The sequence below is a fragment of the Pezoporus wallicus genome, unplaced genomic scaffold (assembly GCF_028554395.1).
Source record: "Pezoporus wallicus isolate ANWC-B61680 ecotype Strahan unplaced genomic scaffold, APGP_CSIRO_Pwel_v1 contig_13161, whole genome shotgun sequence".
NCBI classification, from domain to species: domain Eukaryota; kingdom Metazoa; phylum Chordata; class Aves; order Psittaciformes; family Psittacidae; genus Pezoporus; species Pezoporus wallicus.
This window is the reverse complement of record NW_026636983.1, coordinates 127,615-145,597: the sequence shown is the minus strand read 5'-3', so window position 1 is coordinate 145,597 and position 17,983 is coordinate 127,615. Positions and strand designations below refer to the sequence as shown.

General features: G+C 59.3%; 2 protein-coding genes across 2 annotated transcripts; both read right to left on the bottom strand.

The window, feature by feature from the left end:
* Positions 1–1,007: 1,007 nt before the first annotated feature.
* SYTL1 (synaptotagmin like 1) lies at positions 1,008–6,076 on the bottom strand. The gene is made up of 14 exons (XM_057402452.1): positions 5,814–6,076; positions 5,388–5,536; positions 3,886–3,979; positions 3,628–3,664; positions 3,311–3,404; positions 3,101–3,195; positions 2,822–2,923; positions 2,365–2,531; positions 2,184–2,286; positions 1,943–2,104; positions 1,770–1,848; positions 1,600–1,699; positions 1,313–1,518; positions 1,008–1,244 (listed from the first exon to the last, which is right to left on the bottom strand). The coding sequence occupies exons 1-14, from the start codon at positions 6,026–6,028 to the stop codon at positions 1,105–1,107; spliced, it is 1,743 nt and encodes a 580-aa protein (XP_057258435.1). The 5' UTR covers positions 6,029–6,076; the 3' UTR covers positions 1,008–1,104.
* A 3,141-nt stretch (positions 6,077–9,217) lies between these two features.
* On the bottom strand, positions 9,218–14,842 carry TMEM222 (transmembrane protein 222). The gene is made up of 6 exons (XM_057402461.1): positions 14,686–14,842; positions 13,674–13,758; positions 13,062–13,093; positions 12,226–12,322; positions 12,005–12,135; positions 9,218–11,470 (listed from the first exon to the last, which is right to left on the bottom strand). Exons 1-6 carry the CDS (start codon positions 14,799–14,801, stop codon positions 11,383–11,385), a joined length of 549 nt encoding a protein of 182 aa, XP_057258444.1. The 5' UTR covers positions 14,802–14,842; the 3' UTR covers positions 9,218–11,382.
* Positions 14,843–17,983: the final 3,141 nt, after the last annotated feature.

The following is a 17,983-nucleotide window of genomic DNA, read 5'->3' as shown; positions in this document are numbered from 1 at the left end:
CCCCGTCCACAGGCACAGGGCCCCACAGGGCTCCACATCACAACTATGCAACTGGCTCTGCCCTGGGAGGCACCAGGGTGGGACTTATCACCCAGTGGGTGCTCCAGGCTTGTCGGTAGGGGGGTGCAGCCAGGCACAGGGGCTCCATCCAGCCCTAAATCCAAGCCCTGGGGGCATCAGAGGGCGTACGGCCATGGCTGGCAGCAGGGGGACTCTGGCACAGAGGGGACAGAGACCCAATAAAGGATTTTCCTCCTATTCCTGGTGTCCGTGTCCTTGTCACCCATTGTCACCCCCAGAGCCCGAGCAGTGGGTGCCAAACCTGTACCTGCACTGGGGACATTGGAGGGTGCCTCCGCTGCATGTGCTGCCCCAGCGTGTCCCCTGCACGTCACCATGGAGCGAGTCCTTCCCTTCAGGACCACGGGTCACAGCCCCATGTCCAGCTCCTGTGCTCCCCGCTGGTCCCACCGGCCACTTCCATCCCTGTCCCTGTCCCCTGGGACCCTTCCCAGGGCTCACCATGCCCAGGGGGATGCAGTGGGGGTACGGGGGTGCTGCCCGGCCCTTCACCCCGCCCAGAAGCTGGGACATGCCCCGGGTGCCACCGCTTCCCCTTCCCCTCGCTCCTGTTTCACAACCGGCCCTTTGCCACCCGTGCCGCTGGGGCGCAGGATGCGGTGAGGCCGGACCCAGGCCCGGCCGTGGGGAAGCGGAGCCCCATGGAAGGGACGGACCCGCCCGGTGCGAACCGGCCCCGGTGGGAAGCAATCCGGGAGGGAACGGGGCAGCCCGGTGCGGGGTCTCCCCACAAGGAACGGGGCAGCTCAGCGCAGGACACCGCCTCTCCCGGTGCTCAGCACCATTCCGTGGGGAACACACGGGGCAGTGGTGGAGGGGACAGCCCCGCAGCGGCAGCAGTGGGGCGCGGAGGAGGTGTCCCCAGCCCCACACTGGAGGGAGAAGTGAGGGTCCGGTTCGCACTGCAATAAAGAGCCACCACATGAGCCCTCCGGTGCCACTTCATTGCTGCTATGGGGCACAGAGCCCAGCCCCGCAGTGATGCTCTGGGCTCAGCTCTGCCCCCCACCGTGGGGCCGGAGGCTATGCCCTGGGGACAAGGTTGGTCCGGAGGGGTAGGAGAGCTTCGACCCATTGCCCGGGCTGCTGCAGCAGACGGCCCCACACCCCCCGCTCCTCCGCTGTGGAGTCCATCCAGCCCACGGGTAGCCCATAGCTGCTCCCTATGGAGAGATCACCGTGTCACCCCCTGTCACAGCACGGCGGGCACCCACAGCTATTCCCTGCTCACCGGTGCCCAGGCTGAGCCGGATGCCACCAAGCTGGCGCTTGGCAAAGGCTTCATGGTGCCAAAGGGTGAACTCGGCGCACGCCTCGGCCAGGTCCTTGGCTTGGAAGCCATCGTACACCATGGTGTGGTTAAAGAGCGGGTTGAGGCTCCGCTTCACCACCCGCGTCTTCTGCCGGCTCGCCTTGGAGTCATCTGGCAGCACATAGCTGGGGTGACAGCAGGGTGAGGGACACACACACCCCACCAGCACCTAGAGGTGCCCCTCAAGGGCGCCTTCATCCCCTTACCACTGCACAAAGGCATCCACGGTGCCGCCCTGCAGGGGGACGAGGCTCTGAGCATCCTTCACCCAGATGTGCAGCTCACCTGTGGGTGGCAGCCCCCTGCCTACGGGCGAGAGGGGTCAGGGATCCCCCGCCGGTCCTGACTGCCCCAAGCACCCATGGGCCCCTCTCACCTTCCAAGCCGGCAGGGATGAACTTCAGTGCCAAGTTGAGGCTGCCCCGGCTGGCGAGGCCATCCGAGGAGACGGGCGTCTGGGGAGGATGGGGCTGTTATGGGGCGCTGTGGATGGGGGTGCTGGGCTGGGTCTGGGTCTGGGGGTGCTGGACTGAGGGTCTGGGGGCTCACCCGTGGCTGGAGGCTGAACCACTCGGGGCCGGTGTTGTCCCAGTCCCAGGTGCCCAAAGCGATTTCCACCTCTCCCAGGAAGAGGTTCCTGCCCAGGCTGTCGTGGTGCCACACCGAGAGGTTCAGGGTCCGGCCCTGCAGGTCCCTCTTCTCCAGCTTGTACTGGTGCGGGGACACACAGGCAGGGTGAGGTCACCCCCTGCAGCCATGCACCCCCCCCGAAACCAGGGACACCCCAAACCTTGAGGGTCTCATTGAAGATGGGGTCCAAGCTCCTCTTGCGCACCGTGGTCTTGCGCTTGCTGCGGTTGGACTTGTCCGGCAGCAGGTACGTCTTGATGTACCTGGAGCCAAGGGACGAGGTGAGGATGCACCAGGTCCCCCCCGCGGGCATCCCTGCTGGGGGCTGCTGCAGCACTCACGGGTCCGACCGCTGCTTCTTGGCCTCGGCCAGCTCCCGGCACCGCAGCACATGGACCTGCAGCTCCGTCCTGGCCGGGTCGTAGCGCAGGGAGAACTGGACACAGCCCCTCACGGGCACCCTGCCCAGCTCACCCTCGCTGTACAGGCTCATCAGGCTGCTGCTGAGCTGCGGGGGACAGGGCGAGGGGGCTGGAGAGGTGACTCCCCCCATACCCATACCCATACCCATACCTATACCCATATACATGCACATACCCACACCCACACCCATGCACATACCCATACACATGCACATACGCATGCACATACCCATACATATGCACATATGCATGCACATACCCATGCACATACCCATGCACATGCACATGCACACACCCATACCCATACCCATACACATGCACATGCACATAGCCATACCCATACCCATACAGACACACCACCCCTCCAGCCCCATACCGTCGAGGAGCTGAGGCTGGACACGGAAGAGCTGGTGCTCAGGAGGCTGCTTCGGGGAGCGTGGCCGTTCTGTGGGGACACCGTCAGGGGGGTCCCCAGCCCCTGGCAATGCAAAGCAAAGAGGGGTGAGGGCCCCCCCCTGCAGTCCATCCTCAGTCTGGGCTCCTGAAGGCACCCAGCACCCGTGCCATGCTGACTTTGCACCCCCAGACAGTCTCCTCAGCCCCATAGAGACCTATATAGTCCCATAAACACCCAGCCCAAGTCCCACCATCCCACCTCCCCAGCATCAAGGCCACAGCGTGCAGAGTGGGGCTCCTCCTCATCTTCCTCTGTGCTGGATGTGCCCAAGGGTCTCCCATTGACTGTGTCACCTGCAAGGGAATGGGGTGGATTGGAGCTCCCCCATGGATAGGAGAGGGGGTTCCCTCTTTTGGCAAGAGGAAGTGATGATGTGGGGCTGGGAGGGGCTGCCCCCATCACAGGTACCTGGCTGGGCTGGGATGTGCTGCTCCCGCAGGGGGCTGTCTCCCTGCTGCAGCGGCCCTGGGGTCCCCTCCAGAGCTGGGGCTGTGGGGCTGGGCTGCGGGATGGCACAGACATGGTGACAATGGGCACACCTCTCCCCACCTTGCTCCCCTCTGGGTATCTGAGGACATCACATGAGGGACATCCCATGGGACACCCCAAAGGCAGCTCCCTCCTGAGTGACGCTGCAGCCCCAGGGCTATGGCACCAGGCTGACCCAGGCACTGACCGAGCCCATCACCAGGGCATCAGGTACCCCCTGCCCCCCAGCCACCAACCTGGGGCGCTGCTGCTGCCTGCACCTCTGTAAGGGGCCTGTGAGGAAAGGCCATCATTAGCGTCTCTCATTAAGGCATGAGGCTAAAGAGCTCCCCCCCCATCCCCACATCCCCAGAGACACCCCCCCTCACGTGGAGGGCAGACAGACACCGGGACAGCGGACAGACACCAGAGCCACCCCCTTCACTGTGGGCTCTGCTCCTACCTCCAGACCCCCCCAGGCACCCCACGGTACCCATAGGAGCTCCCACTCTCACCTCTCCTCCGGCTCCCCCCCACTATCATCATCCTCCTTCTCCTCCACCAGTGGCTCAGCAATGGCCTCCAGGCTGGGGCCGTGCTCCGGTTCCCCTGCTCCAGGTGACATCGGGGACCTCAGAGGGATGGACACGGCCCCAGTGTTCCCCCATCCTGTCCCATCGCACCCCACCTCATCTCATCCCATCCCATCCTATCCCATCTCATCCCACCTCATCCCATCCCACCCCATCCCATCCCATCCCATCCCATCCCATCCCATCCCATCTCATTCCACCTCATCCCATCCCATCCCATCCCACCCCATCCCATCCTATCCCATCCCATCCCATCTCATCCCATCCCATCCCACCCCATCCCATCCCATCCCATCCCATCCCATCCCACCCCATCCCATCCCATCCCATCCCATCCCATCCCACTCCATCTCATCCCATCCCATCCCATCCCACCCTATCCCATCCCATCTCATCCCATCCCACCCCATCCCATCCATCTTATCCCATCCAGCCCCATCCCACCCCATCCCATCCCATCCCTTCCCATCCCATCTCATCCCATCCCACTCCATCTCACCCATCTCATCCCATCCAGCCCCATCCCATCCCATCTCATCCCATCCCACCCAATCCCATCCCACCCTATCTCATCCCATCCCATCTCACCCCATCCCATACTGCCCCATCCCGTCCCATCCCATCCCACCCCATCCCATCCCACCCTATCCCATCCCATCTCATCCCATCCCACTCCATGTCATCCATCTCATCCCATCCAGCCCCATCCCACCCCATCCCATCCCATCCCTTCCCATCCCATCTCATCCCATCCCACTCCATCTCACCCATCTCATCCCATCCAGCCCCATCCCATCCCATCTCATCCCATCCCACCCAATCCCATCCCATCCCACCCTATCTCATCTCATCCCATCCCATCTCACCCCATCCCATACTGCCCCATCCCGTCCCATCCCATCCCACCCCATCCCATCCTATCCCACTCCATCTCACCCATCCCACCCCATCCCATCCCCTCTCATCCCATCCCACCTCAGCTCACCCCATCTCATCCCATCACACTCCATCTCACCCATCTCATCCCATCCCATCCCACCCAATCCCATCCCATCCCATCCCATCCCATCCCATCCCGTCCCATCCCATCCCATCTCATCTCATCCCATCCCACCCAATCCCACCCAATCCCATCCCATCCCACCCTATCTCATCCCATCCCACTCCATCTCACCCATCTCATCCCATCCTGCCCCATCCCATCCCATCCTATTCCACCCTAACTCATCCCATCCCATCTCACCCCATCCCATCCCATTCCACCCCATCCCATTCCACCCCATCCCATCCTATCCCATCCCATCCCACCCAATCCCATCCCATCTCACCCCATCCCATCCCATTCCACCCCATCCCATCCTATCTCATCCCATCCCATCCCACCCAATCCCATCCCATCTCATCCCATCCCATCCATCACTGACCTTGGGGCCGCCTCCTGCGCCGGATGGAGGCACGGACGAGGTCAGAGCCCAGGTGATGGTGCCGGTGGCGCTGGGCACGGGCATCACAGAACCAGTCCCCGGTGAGGGTCCACAACTGTGACAGGTCTGACACCGACCTGCGGAGCTCACTGCTGGCAGAGGCAGCGTTGGGCCCCCCCCACTGCTGCCATGGACCCCATCCCCACCATCCTCACCATCCCCACCATCCCCATCCCCATGCCCACCATCCCCATGCCCACCATCCCCATGCCCACCATCCCCCTCACCTGATGGAGCCCCCAGGGCTGGTCCAGGGTTGGGGCCCCCAATAGCATCACCCGATGGGATCAATGGGTGCCTCCTTCTCCAGCCTGGCTGCTCCTGGGGTGTCCCCAAGGGTGACACAGGCAGGGAACCCCCCCTCACCTGATGCGCCCCTCCTCGCGCTGGCGCAGCACCCAGTCCCGCCGCAGCACCTCGGCGATGGCGCAGCGCTCCTCCTCCGTTAGGAAGCTCAGGTCCAGCAGCAGCTCAGCACCCAGCTCCATGGTGGGGATGGGGGCACCCCGGGGTGCTGGCCTGGGTGGGTGCTGGGATGTGGGGCACTCAGTGCACTTGGCATGCACCAGCGATGCCAACATCTGGAGAGAGACCTTGGGGATGCTTTGGGGTGGGAACCATCCTGACCCTCTGCAGAGAGATGGGGAGAACCTGGCATGAACACACTCACATTGCGCCCCAAAACACCCCCAGCTGGGACGAACGGAGAGTGCCAAGAGCAGGAGCAATCCCATGGGAAAGCTCAGGGAGCTCCTCCTGCTGCCAGGCCCCGTGCCAGGATCTGCCCATGTTTGCCAAGGGTGTTTGCTCCGGCCCTGCTGCTTTCCCACGGGTCCCCTCGGACGCCACAACGGGTAAAGGGCGCTGGGGCCGAACCAGGCTGAGACCGGACTCAGCTCGTGACAGCTCTCGGGGTGTCGGGTGCCAGGGGGGTCGTGCATCACCCCACTGCTGCCCTTCCTGTCCCCAGCGCTGGGGAAGTGCTGCCCAATGAGGGCAGGATATTGCAGCAGCGGTGGGGCAGGATCAGTCCTGCCTCCCCCCTCCCCCCCCCCCACTCAACAGCTCCTTGGGGACCCTGCAAGCACCCACTGTCACCATGGGGCTTGGACACCAGCGGCCCCAGCCCTATAGAGGGTCCTGTCCCAGCCCCACGGCTGCCCTTACTAAGCCCTGTGGGTCCCCAGCCCCATGGGTGCGCCTCCCCCAGCCCTGGGGAGCGGGACTGGCGTGTCTGCACAGGGACAGGTAGAGAACCCCGGACCCTCCCCGCGGCCTTCCCACCCCAGCCCGTATCTCCCAAGGAGCACCCCCACGTGCCTGTCCACCAAGACGCCCCAATCCCACCCCACCCCATCTCATTGCGCTGCCAAGGACACCCCAATCCCCCTCCCCACATCCCTGTGTGCCCCCCGGGACCCCCTTCCCCATCCCGGTGTGCCCACAGTACCCGTCGCCCCTTCCAGGAGCACCGCCCCATGTCCCTACCCACACCCTGCACCCAGCACTGGGGGGGTCGGACACACGCATACACACACACACACAGACACGCACACATACAGACACACACACACACATACAGACACACACACACACACACACACACACACACACACACACACACACACACACACACACACACACACACACACACACACACACACACACACACACACACACACACACACATACACACACACACACATACACACACACACACATACACGCACACACACACACACACACACATACACACACACACACACAGACACACACACACACACACACACACACACACACACATACACACAGACACACACACACACACACTATACATACACACACACACACAGACACGCACACACACAGACACACACGCACACATACAGACACACACACACATACAGACACACACACACACACACACACATACACACACACACACACATACAGACACACACACAGACACACACACACACACACACACATACAGACACACACACACACATACAGACACACACAGAGACACACACACACAGAGACACACACACACACACACACACACATACACGCACACATACAGACACACACACATACAGACACACAGAAACACACACACATACACGCACACATACAGACACACACACACATACAGACACACATACAGACACACACACACATACAGACACACATACAGACACACACACACATACAGACACACGCATATATACACACACGCGCGCACACACACACACACACACACACACACACATACACACACACACACACACACACACACGTTACCGGTGTCACTGGGACGATGCCGCCGCCGGTCTCCGGTCACCGGCCCCGCTCTGGGGGTGCTCCCCCCCCGGAACTGAGCGGCACCAGCAGTGGGTGCAGGCGGCAGGGTGCTGCATCCGGCCCCCCCGCACCAGTCCAACCAGTCCAACCTCCCCGTGAGCCGCGGGGGGAGGGGGGACCGTCCTGCTTTGCAATAGCGAGCTGCGATGGGGGGGATGGACCATGGAGGGATCCAATGCAGCCCCCCCACAGGCAGGGCGAGAGGAGACAGACCCCCAACTACCCCCCCCCCCCGCCATGGTGCACTGGGCTGCACTGGGCTGGAATGAGCTGAACTGGGCTGGAATGGGCTGGCCCATGGGTACCCCCCAGCCCCACATCTCCTATCCCATGGGTACCCCCAGCCCCTCTCTCTGTGCTAAAGCAGCCCCAGCCCACAGGAGCGGGGGGGTGGTCAGGCAGCACCATCGCATGTGGAGGGCACAAGGCTCCCTCGCACTGATCTGGTTCCCTGCAGCACATTGGGATGGATCCCGCGTCCCGGCCTCCTCCCTGGCTCCCAGCAGTGTCCTCCCAGTCTGGGCTGTAGGAGAGGGAATGAGGAGCAGGATCTCGTGTCCCAGGCCCCGGGCACAACCGGGTGCTGAGTGTGACTATCCCAGCTGCTTCCGTGTAACCCGCAGCGTGGTTCGGATGCAGGGAGGGGCTGAGCAGGATTGGATCCAGGTGGTGGCTGTGACATGGCTGCTCCATTCCACGCCTGAGCCTTATCCACAACCCCATTCCCGGCTGCTCTTCCCACTCCGCACAGCTTTGGCTTCTGGCCATGGGTCGGAACAGAAACACGGCTGCAGCAGCAGCAATCAGTGCAGTGCTCCAAGGCCCAGCTCCCGCACTCCCAGGCCAGGCAGGGGTATCCTGCTGGGAGCAGGGAACACAGGGCTGGATCTGCACATCCCGCCTGGCTCCTGCTCCTGTGCTGGCAGGGAACAGAACAGGGAGGCCAGTGCAGAGCCCCTGCACTGTGGCACTTGGGCCCCTCCTGTCCCCAGACTCCATTCCTTGGGGCAGGAGAGGAATGGGAAAGGGGGAACATCAACCCTGCTCCTGGCTGAGTGCTGGGAGGAGGAAGAGTCTTGAAGCACTTGGAGACATCACAGAAACGAGTTTATTCCCCACCCCGGATGCTGAAAGCACAGAAGCAGTTTCAATATTGACAGAGGGATCCAGCGCCCCGCAGGCAGCAGGAGAACAGAGGAGGAGGGAATGACTGGAGGGCAACCACAAGGCCAGAGCTCTGCCCAACAGCCACGGGCAGAGAGGAGGGACAGCGGGAAGCTTTAACGTGGCTTGTGCAGGGGGGGCACTGCAAGGAGGCAGTGGTGAGATGAGGGGAGCTGCACGGAGAAGATGCTCCTCATCCACCTCCCGCACCAGAGGAAGCGGCACACTCCCCACACAGTCACAGCGACAGGAAGAACCCAACCAGCCCAAGCGCTTTGTGGTACCCCAGCTCTGGGCTTTGGTGTTCCCTTTGGATGCCATTCCTTCCATCTCTGCTGCTGGAAGCAGGATGGCTGCAGAGCCAGGACATGGGTGAAGCGCTGCCCTCCTCCCCAGCAGCCTCCATCCTGCTCCGAGCCCATCTGCTGCTGCTCGAGGAGTCTCCAATGGAACCCAGCTCTGGTTCAAGCATGAGGAGGCAAAGGAGGAGGTGGGGAATGGCACTGAATGCAGCTTTGGGAATGCCAGGAGCCGGGAATGTGGCTGCAGCCCCGGTCTCAGCTCCAGGTCTCAGCTTTGGCAACGCTCGCATTGATACCACACTGACCCCACGTGTGAGACACTGAGACTCGAGGTTATTGCTATGGTGTAAGAGGCTCCAGCCCTGGGGCCAGGGGCTCTGAGCACATCCTTGGCAGGTCACTGAGGAATCAGACTCACATCAAGAGCAGAGGCAAAGGACCAATCCCTCCTGTTCAACTGGCTCGTCCTGGGGTGCTTTACCAGAGCGAGGCAGGGGAGCTGGGAGACACCTCCAGACACCACCCTTTCATCACAAGGTTCTCTTTGATCAAGAGCTTGGCTTCCTCATCAGCGCTAGGCCCAGTGCCCTCAGGCTTGCTCTCCACACAGGCTTGGCATGACTGCACAGAGCAGGCACCAACCTCTGCTTCAGCTCCAGGTCCATGCAGTGAGGTCTGTGCATCTTCACCCACTCCACAACAGGGAGCACCAGGTGACACAGCGGGATGCTGAGGAGAAGGGGGTATGTGAAGGTGACTGAGAAAAAGGAGGAAATGCAGGGATGGAGCAGTCAAAGAGGGGTTCCCATCCCTCCCACAGGGCTGGAGGAGTTGGGAAAGCTGTTTTCTTCCCTCTGCATTCTGGGGGCCCTGCTCAACTGCACATCACCCTTTAGCCACACGTCTGTAACAGGCTGCCTGGCTCAGAGCCCCCAAAAAGCAGCATCTGAGGCCAGAACTTCTCCATAGGAGACCTGGAGCTATACCCCTACTACCTGTCCTGTCCCATCCAGGGCTTCAAAGGGCCATCAGCCCCTTGATGCTGCCAGAGCAGCATCTCTCACATCAAAGCCAGTCCTGCAAAGCACTTCACAGCTTGTGCACCACCCTGGAACCAGTCACAAGGAACCCAGGGCCCCAGTTTAATGCTGCAAAACCCAACCAGAACATGGGTATCTTCCAATCCCTTCACCTCTTCCGTTAAGCTCTGATGGCCCCAGGTCTCAGGATGCTTTCAAACCCCCTACCCTGAGCCTCCCAGAGACATGTACCTGCTGCTCCAGCCGCCTCTGCAGGTTCAGTAATGCTGCAACACACAAAGGGCAGGGGAGCAAAGGGAAGGAAAGTGGCTGGTGAGCAGTGTAATGACAACCTGAGCTGCCCCGAGCACAGGGAGAAGCAGGGATGCTCTGTGTTCTCTGGCACAAGCTAAAAGGGACTCAGCAGGAGGCTCCCAGCTCTGCAAGAGGCCATTGGAAGCCTGCAGCCTGCCCTGCACCGTACCAAGCTGGTGGATGGACTTTGCTGCCTTCCTGAGCTCCCCAGCAGGACGAGATGAACTGGCCCTGCCACAGAGTGCTCCTCAGAGGAGCATCACCACCTTCCTGTCACCAGTGGGGTGCTGCAGCACCACACGTCCCCAGGAGGAACCCCACACCTCCACCTGGAAATGTGCAACAGGGAGACAACAGCTCCTTGGTGCAGATTGAGGAAGCATCTGATGACCTCTGCTCAGAGGAAGCAACCAGAGAGAACCTTACAAGGGGCATCTTGTGCTCCTGAACCAGGAGGCAGGGTTTGCCTTGTGGCTGTACGTGGTGATGAAAGGAAGGTGCCCACACGTCCCTCCCCTCTCCTGGCTGCGTCCCTACCTACCAGACTGCAGCAAGAGAGAGAGCAGGCGGCTGCGGAAGCCCTGCCGCTGGGAGATGCCACCAACAGAACAAAAACAGGAGGAAAAAGAAGCTTCAAGAGGAGCTGTTTACAACAGAGTGGAGCTGCCACCTTCCCTGGAAAACTCCTCCCAGAGTGCCAGGCCTCCACCTCTCTGCATTGGTCAGTCTCTTCCTTTGGGTGCCCATGGAATGGGGAGTTCAGAGCTGCCATCACCGCAAATGAAGAGTGAGAACCACGGTCACAATCACCCCCAAGAAGAGGACAAAGGGCAGCCAGGTCTTCACAAATCCCCCTATGCTGCAAAACAGGACAGAGGGGAAGTGTTTAAACATGGGAAATGAGCAGAGAAAGACAAAAGGGAGCTTCCAGCTTCAATTCAGGGCAGAGACCAGCACCTTTCAAACCTGTGGACAGGAGCAGGGACAGAAGAGCACCAAACATGAAGCCCTGTGACTGCTGCTGTATTTAACCAAGACAACAGGGAAGAGAAACCAGTAACCCTTGGAGAGAAACTATGCTGTGACCTTATGTTCTGACCTACCCCAGCCAAGGGACAACACAAGGGGAGGATCTGCTTTAGTGAGCATTTCCCAAATTCCAAGTGCCATAAATGAGCGGCAAGATACAGTATTTTGGGAGCAGCATCTGGTGCACTCCTGGTTCTTCTCCTAAGAACTGGCAGTGACAGCATCACCTACCAGCAACACCTCCACATGTTGTGGGGAGAGGTGGTTCTCCCTTCTCCCCAGGACAGGCTGATGCTTTACAGGGCCTGGAAGAAGGAAAGAAACAATTCCTGTGACTGCTGAATCAGGCTGCTCCTCCACTCACCTCACATACTTCCCATAGAGCAGGGAGAAGAAGCAGAGTTTCACCATGTTCCAGGAGGTGCTGTTATCGTATCTCATCAGGTTTAAGGCCAGAGCTACGTGAGAATGGCAGTTATCACAACAGAGGTTGTGCTGGAACACAGAAAGGGGCACAGCATTAGAAACCCCGTTCTTGAGACTTCCCTCCACACACAGCCAGGGCATCATCACTTAGAGCCGTACCATTCGGTGCTTGTACTCCTCTGAGGCATCGTGGACAGCCGTGTCCCAGGCATTGGAACCGGTGGAGTATACTTTGCTGGGATCCAGTTTCCAGTACCTGGAAGTATGAGAACAGATCCCTTCACATCAGTGCTGCACCTTCACAACTTCCTGCTCTCCCCAGCAGGAAGATGCTCAATGAACTTAAGAGAAATCCACAGCCTCAAGAGTCATCAAATCCCAGCCTGGTCTGTATTGAAGGGACCTTAAAGCTCCTCTAGCCCCAACCCCTGCCACGGGCAGGGACCCCTTCCACTGGAGCAGCTTGCTCCAAGCCCGTGTCCAACCTGGCCTTGAACACTGCCAGGGATGGGGCAGCCACAGCTTCTCTGGGCACCCTGTGCCAGCGCCTCAGCACCCTCACAGGGAAGAGCTTCTGCCTAAGAGCTCATCTCAGTCTCCCCTCTGGCAGGTTAAAGCCATTCCCCTTGGCCTGTCCCTACATCCCTTGTCCAAAGCCCCTCTCCAGCTTTCCTGCAGCCCCTTCAGGCACTGGAGCTGCTCTGAGGTCTCCCCTTCAGGAGCCTTCTCTTCTCCAGGCTGCCCCAGCTCAGCTCTCTGTCTATCTCCTAGCCCTTGGAGCATCTTTGTAGCCGAGAAAACATTCAGATCTCTGGGGCGCAGACAAAGCTCTGGACTGCTTTCACATCCCAGCATAGGAAACCTTCTGGCTATTCAAAGTGTAAACCTGCTCTGACAGGCACACAAAACCCAGGCACCTCTTCACCTCCCCCCAAAGCCCATTAACTTCTGCAGGTTAGTTGGTTAGTTTGATGAGAACCAACAGCAGCACTTACTTCACTGGCTTCCCAAATGCCATGTTGTCTTCCTAGAAAAGAGGAAAACCGTCTCAAGAGGATAGAAGGCAGCACAAGATCCACGGCATGCCTCTTGCTGGAAGCCCATATCCCAGCCCACCACCACTTAGTGAGGAAGCTGCCACATTGCCTCAGCAGCCTCTCATTTGTGTGTCTGGATTTAGGTTTCAATTGCTTTCATACTCCTCGGCACAAGTATATTTATACTCTAGACATGGTGACACCACCTAGCTTTACAGTAGAAATGCTTTGTTCCCTAACTTTTCCTTGATTTCAACTGTTAATGCTTTGTTAAATGTCCCAAGTTATTCAGAGCATTAATTATCCCAAATTAAAACTCCCTTACTTTTAAAATCCACTGAACTATAACCTTACTGGTAAAGTCCACTGGACTACAAAGCAGCTTCGAGGATTAGCACATACCTGGTGCCAAGCAGCACGATTGTTACTACGGTGAGGAATTTGGAAGGTGGCTTCTACTCCTCACGTTACTGTAATTACACCAGTGAAGGTGAGGAGCTGCTCAAGCACAGCTTCTGCTTGAGCACCTGCATCCATCATTTACCCACTGAGCATCCATCACCTACTCACTGAGACAAAGTACGGCCCCGCGAAGTCCCGAATGACTCCAGTGGATGTGCAGATCCCCATGTGGCCGATGATTGGGAAGAGCCATCTGTGGAAGCAAGAACCAACCATCACCTGAGGTGTGTGCCCCCCGATCACACCGAGGGCATGCAGCTGGTGCCCAGAGCACACCCAGCCGCATGGCATGGCACAGACAGGCCCAGTTAACACATTATATGTGGCTGAGAGCTCGAACAGCAAACCAGATGCAAGAGCCCCAGGCAGAAACCAGGGATCCTGGCTCCAGGGAGAGCATTCCCTCCCCTAAATGATCCCGTTGTTTCAGACTTTCTCCTCCCCACCTGTGCAAGAAGGCATGGCTGGATATAATACTGTTACAGCACTTCAGAGGGGACACTTCTCGCTTCTCCTAACTCTCCTCTCAACACTCTTTCAAGTCTCCAAGGATGCCAGGAAGTGCCAGAGGGAGAAAACAGAGCTCTTGTTGAGTATAACACTGACATTCCTGCTGCAAAACCGTATCAAGAAGAAGATGCCCCTATTCATCAGGGGATGAACCCACAGACACGATGCCATGTGAATGACAGCAGGACAGCTCTCTTCAGCAGTCCCAGCAGGGATAAAAGCTTTGGAAAAACAGACCAAGGTGGGAATCCTAAGCCACTGAAAAGAGGTAAAAACAAAGCTGGTTTGTGGCCGGATGGGAAACACCAACAGGGAAACTGCAGCTTCCCCCCCCCCCCGGTTTAACAGCACCATTCCCAACCCTGGCACCCACACACCACATCTCGTACCTGACTTCCCTCTCTGGCTCAGCCAACTCCATCACCTCGCTGGCACCGGAGGGCAAGAGGCAGGGCAAACCCGAGCCTCTCGGTCCCAACGCCGCGGTTTACACCCGAGTCATCCCGCAGGAGGGAACCGGGAAGCTCCGCGAGGCGCCTCCTGACCCCTCACGAGTGCCGCGCTCAGACCGGCCCCAGCAGCCCCGCTCCCCGGTTACCCCCGCACTCACGTGAGGACGGGGATCGGGGTCCACACCACGCAGTACGGGAAGCGGCCGCGCTCCGCCTCCAGCCCGGCCCCGGCCCCGCCGCCGAACTGCTTCATCTTGGCCTCCGCTTCCGCCATCCCCGGGCGCGGCCCTGCCCGCCGCGGGCCGTCACTTCCTGGAGACCGCGCTCGCTGCGGGCACGGGCGGTAACCAGGAAGTGCGCGGCGCGGCCCGGCCCGTGGGGGGCAGCACCGGGACCCCCCTGCCCCGCGGGGCGGCTCCGCGTGGCTCCTCCGTAGAGCCGAAGGGGACGAACCCGCTCAGAGGGGACCGCAGAGGGCAGGGAGAGGCGGGTTAGGAACCCAACCGTTGCTTTGGTGGCTGGGGTCAAACTGCGCAGGGAGAAGTGGGTTCACCCAGCAGGGACAACGTGCTGCGGGAGGGGGAAGAAGAGGGAGGACGGCCCCTGCTCCCATCGCGTCCTGCCGTGCGCTCCTTGGCTCCTGCCCTCTGCCCGGAGCCCTGGGGCTGCAGTGCCCAGCTCCGCCATGGCTGTGGAGTTCCCAGCGCCAAGCCCAGCGGTTCTGCTCACCCGCACCTTGGCTGGTTCCCACACACGGCCGGGCTCTCCTCCCATGCAGCTCCTTCAGCCAAGAGTTCTGTTTTCCCGTACCTGCCTTTGCTCAATGATGAAACCAAGTCCACCCGTCCCCATTCATCAACGCACTCGCTGTTCTGAGGCTGCATTACATACCAGTGAAGCTTCCAGCTCGAAAGCCTCAAAGGGGATGCCCCTGTGGAGCTGGGAATGGCAGTAGGAAGGGCTGGCTGACAGGCCAGAGGTGGCCTGCACGCCCTCAATACACACACTGTCTGTTGTAGGAGTACTCAGGCTTCAACACAACTGGCTTAGTAAAGCACTGCAGATGACATTTCCTAACATCCCACTTTATTTCCTAGTGTAGCCCATGTTTTAGGACAGTGCTTCCAAGAGGGAAGGAGCTGCTGGGTGGAAGCAGAGCCATGAGTGCCCCAGGTCCAGCTGCAGCACGGGCATCATTGCAGCAGGACCTGTCACTGCATCAAGAATCGATCAAGAGCCTGAGATTGTGCTCCTGGAAACGGGAGCATGAGGGAACGCACAAACCAGTCCAGTTCCAAAGGAGAGAACGCTGAGGAAAGGCAGGCACTTGAGCACAAAGCCATGCCTGGTGCTTTGGCTCCTGATAGACACTTCCCATTGTGGCACTTGGGCTGGAAGATGCACACAGAAGTTGTTTGTATTTCAAGTGAACACTTTCTGTTCGGTGAGGAAAAATCCTTACATTGATTTGCTCGGGGCTAACATAAATATCAGAGACTGTTAAAAACCCATGAATGGGGCCAATGTTCACATCAGCTCATGTGGGCCTGGCACGGCCCTCAGATTAGGCAACGGATTTGCTCTTCCTGCTTGTGTTTCGGAGGCTGCTCAGCAGCCTATCACCAGGGAGCAGCTCCCTTGGCAAAGCCATGCAGCAAGGACAATGCCAACAGCCACAGCAGGACACGTCTCCCTGCAGTGCGGCCTCACTGCATGGGCAGGGGCAGTGCAGCTCATTCCCTCCTCAGCCAAGGGCAGGAAGGCAAAGGCAGCTGCTGGAGCACAGGGAGAACACTTCCTCAGGCTCGAATGACAGGAAATCATACAAATAGCAATAACACAAACCACTGCAGCACTCCTGTACTGCACAGCTTTGTTTGTCAGGCGAGCAGAAGGGCTCTCCATCCCTAGCATCGCACTGGCAGAAAAAAGGGGTGAGCTGTAGCTGCCAGCAGGGTCTTCCTAGTGACAACTGGGAAGCTGCCGCTGCTCTGTGCCTATTGATCGAAGCAGAATACAAAACACCTGAAGTCAGCAGGGAAAAATAGCTGCAGTTGGGAAAGGAACTGCGGGGGGGCTAGGGGGGTAGTGGTGGGGGAGTGGACACGACAGGGAGGGGAGAGCAGGTAAGAAGTTCTCCATGCATAAAATGAAAGGTCGGGCTTTTGATTGCAGCTCTCCTGCCTACCGCCAAGGCTGGATCGATGGAGGGAGCAGGAATGCTGCCATCATTGCCTCTGCAATCTCTCATGTGAGAAACAAAAGGTTTCACTCCCACTTCTGCCAGCAACTTGCCACCGTTGTCTGCCAGGACGCGGCTCTACCTCCTGTTGGGCCAGAGCATTCTCAGGACACAGAAAACGTTTGCCTGCTCAGTGCAGGTGCCAGCACACAGGAGTCTTTCTGAAGGGGAGTCCATCCACTCTGCCCAGACCAAGCACCCATGTGAGTCTGTGGAAGCCCAACAGCACCATGGCTGGAGCTGAGCCTGCGGGGATGCAGTTACCTCCCCTTCCAACCCCAGCTCATCGCAGAGCCTGCAAATAGCAGGCACCCAGCCAGCTCCTGTTCAGAGAGCGGCTTCCTTGGGAACCTTCCCTGTTGTGACAGCTCAAACATTGCAGGGACTGCCAGAACCAAACCACTCAAGGAAGAGATCCCCTCCCCCTGCTGACATTGACAGCAGAGGCAGCAGCAGCACCACCGTACAGGAGCCTAGTGAGGATGTCACCACCGCGGCGTCCTTCCCCGTGCTGGAGGTGATGCTGGGGTGGGCTGCTGGTTTGTTGTTCCCTTCCTGTGGTCTGTGCCTGCTGCAATCTGACAGCCTCAAATTGCTCAGCAGGAACCAGGGAAGTCACTTGCAGCTGTGTTGATGGGGTTGCTCCTCAACAGGGTGAGAACAGTCACAAGCTCAGCCACCCACCCCAAAAGCATGCCCCTAAGCCATTGCACCCCCCAGCTCTAAGCTGCATGGCTTCGCTGCTTCCCTGGCACTTGAAAGCTGCATCTCCTCTCCCTCTCCAAGTGACACAGCCCATCCACAGTCAACTTCTCTGGTTAAAGGAAAAACCACCAGTTTCTCGGGGACAAAGTGGAAGAGCAGAGAGAGCCAAATGCAGTTCACAAGGATTCCTTAGCTACCACATCCAGCTACAGGCCCGTCTTCTCTCTTTGCTGGCCCCAGAGGGGGTCCTGATTAGCCTCACCTCCTGTAGCAGCAAGGCCTGAATCAGCTCCAAGGAGAAGAACAGGCAGAGGCCTGAATTCCTCACTGCAGCAACAGCAGGCAGCTTCCCGACATCCTGCTCCCATTTTGCTCAGACAGGAACCATCTCGAGCCCTTTGCAGATGTGTTCCTGGCACTGGGCAGTGTTACATCAGAGAAAAGTGACCTCATCAGCACGGCTGGGCCTGCTCCTCTCCCCACATCCCAGCACATGTCCCTCCTCACCC

Excerpts from the sequence above, each read along its gene's own strand:
- TMEM222 (XM_057402461.1), bottom strand. The coding sequence starts at position 14,801 with ATGGCGGAAGCGGAGGCCAAGATGAAGCAGTTCGGCGGCGGGGCCGGG. Across the intron at positions 13,759-14,685 it reads ACCCCGATCCCCGTCCTCAC|ATGGCTCTTCCCAATCATCG; the intron begins GTGAGTGCGGGG and ends TTGCTTCCACAG. Across the intron at positions 13,094-13,673 it reads CGGGGCCGTACTTTGTCTCA|GAAGACAACATGGCATTTGG; the intron begins GTGAGTAGGTGA and ends CCTCTTTTCTAG.
- SYTL1 (XM_057402452.1), bottom strand. The coding sequence starts at position 6,028 with ATGTTGGCATCGCTGGTGCATGCCAAGTGCACTGAGTGCCCCACATCC. Across the intron at positions 2,532-2,821 it reads CCAGCCTCAGCTCCTCGACG|CTCAGCAGCAGCCTGATGAG; the intron begins GTATGGGGCTGG and ends TGTCCCCCGCAG. Across the intron at positions 1,519-1,599 it reads GTGGATGCCTTTGTGCAGTG|CTATGTGCTGCCAGATGACT; the intron begins GTAAGGGGATGA and ends CTGTCACCCCAG.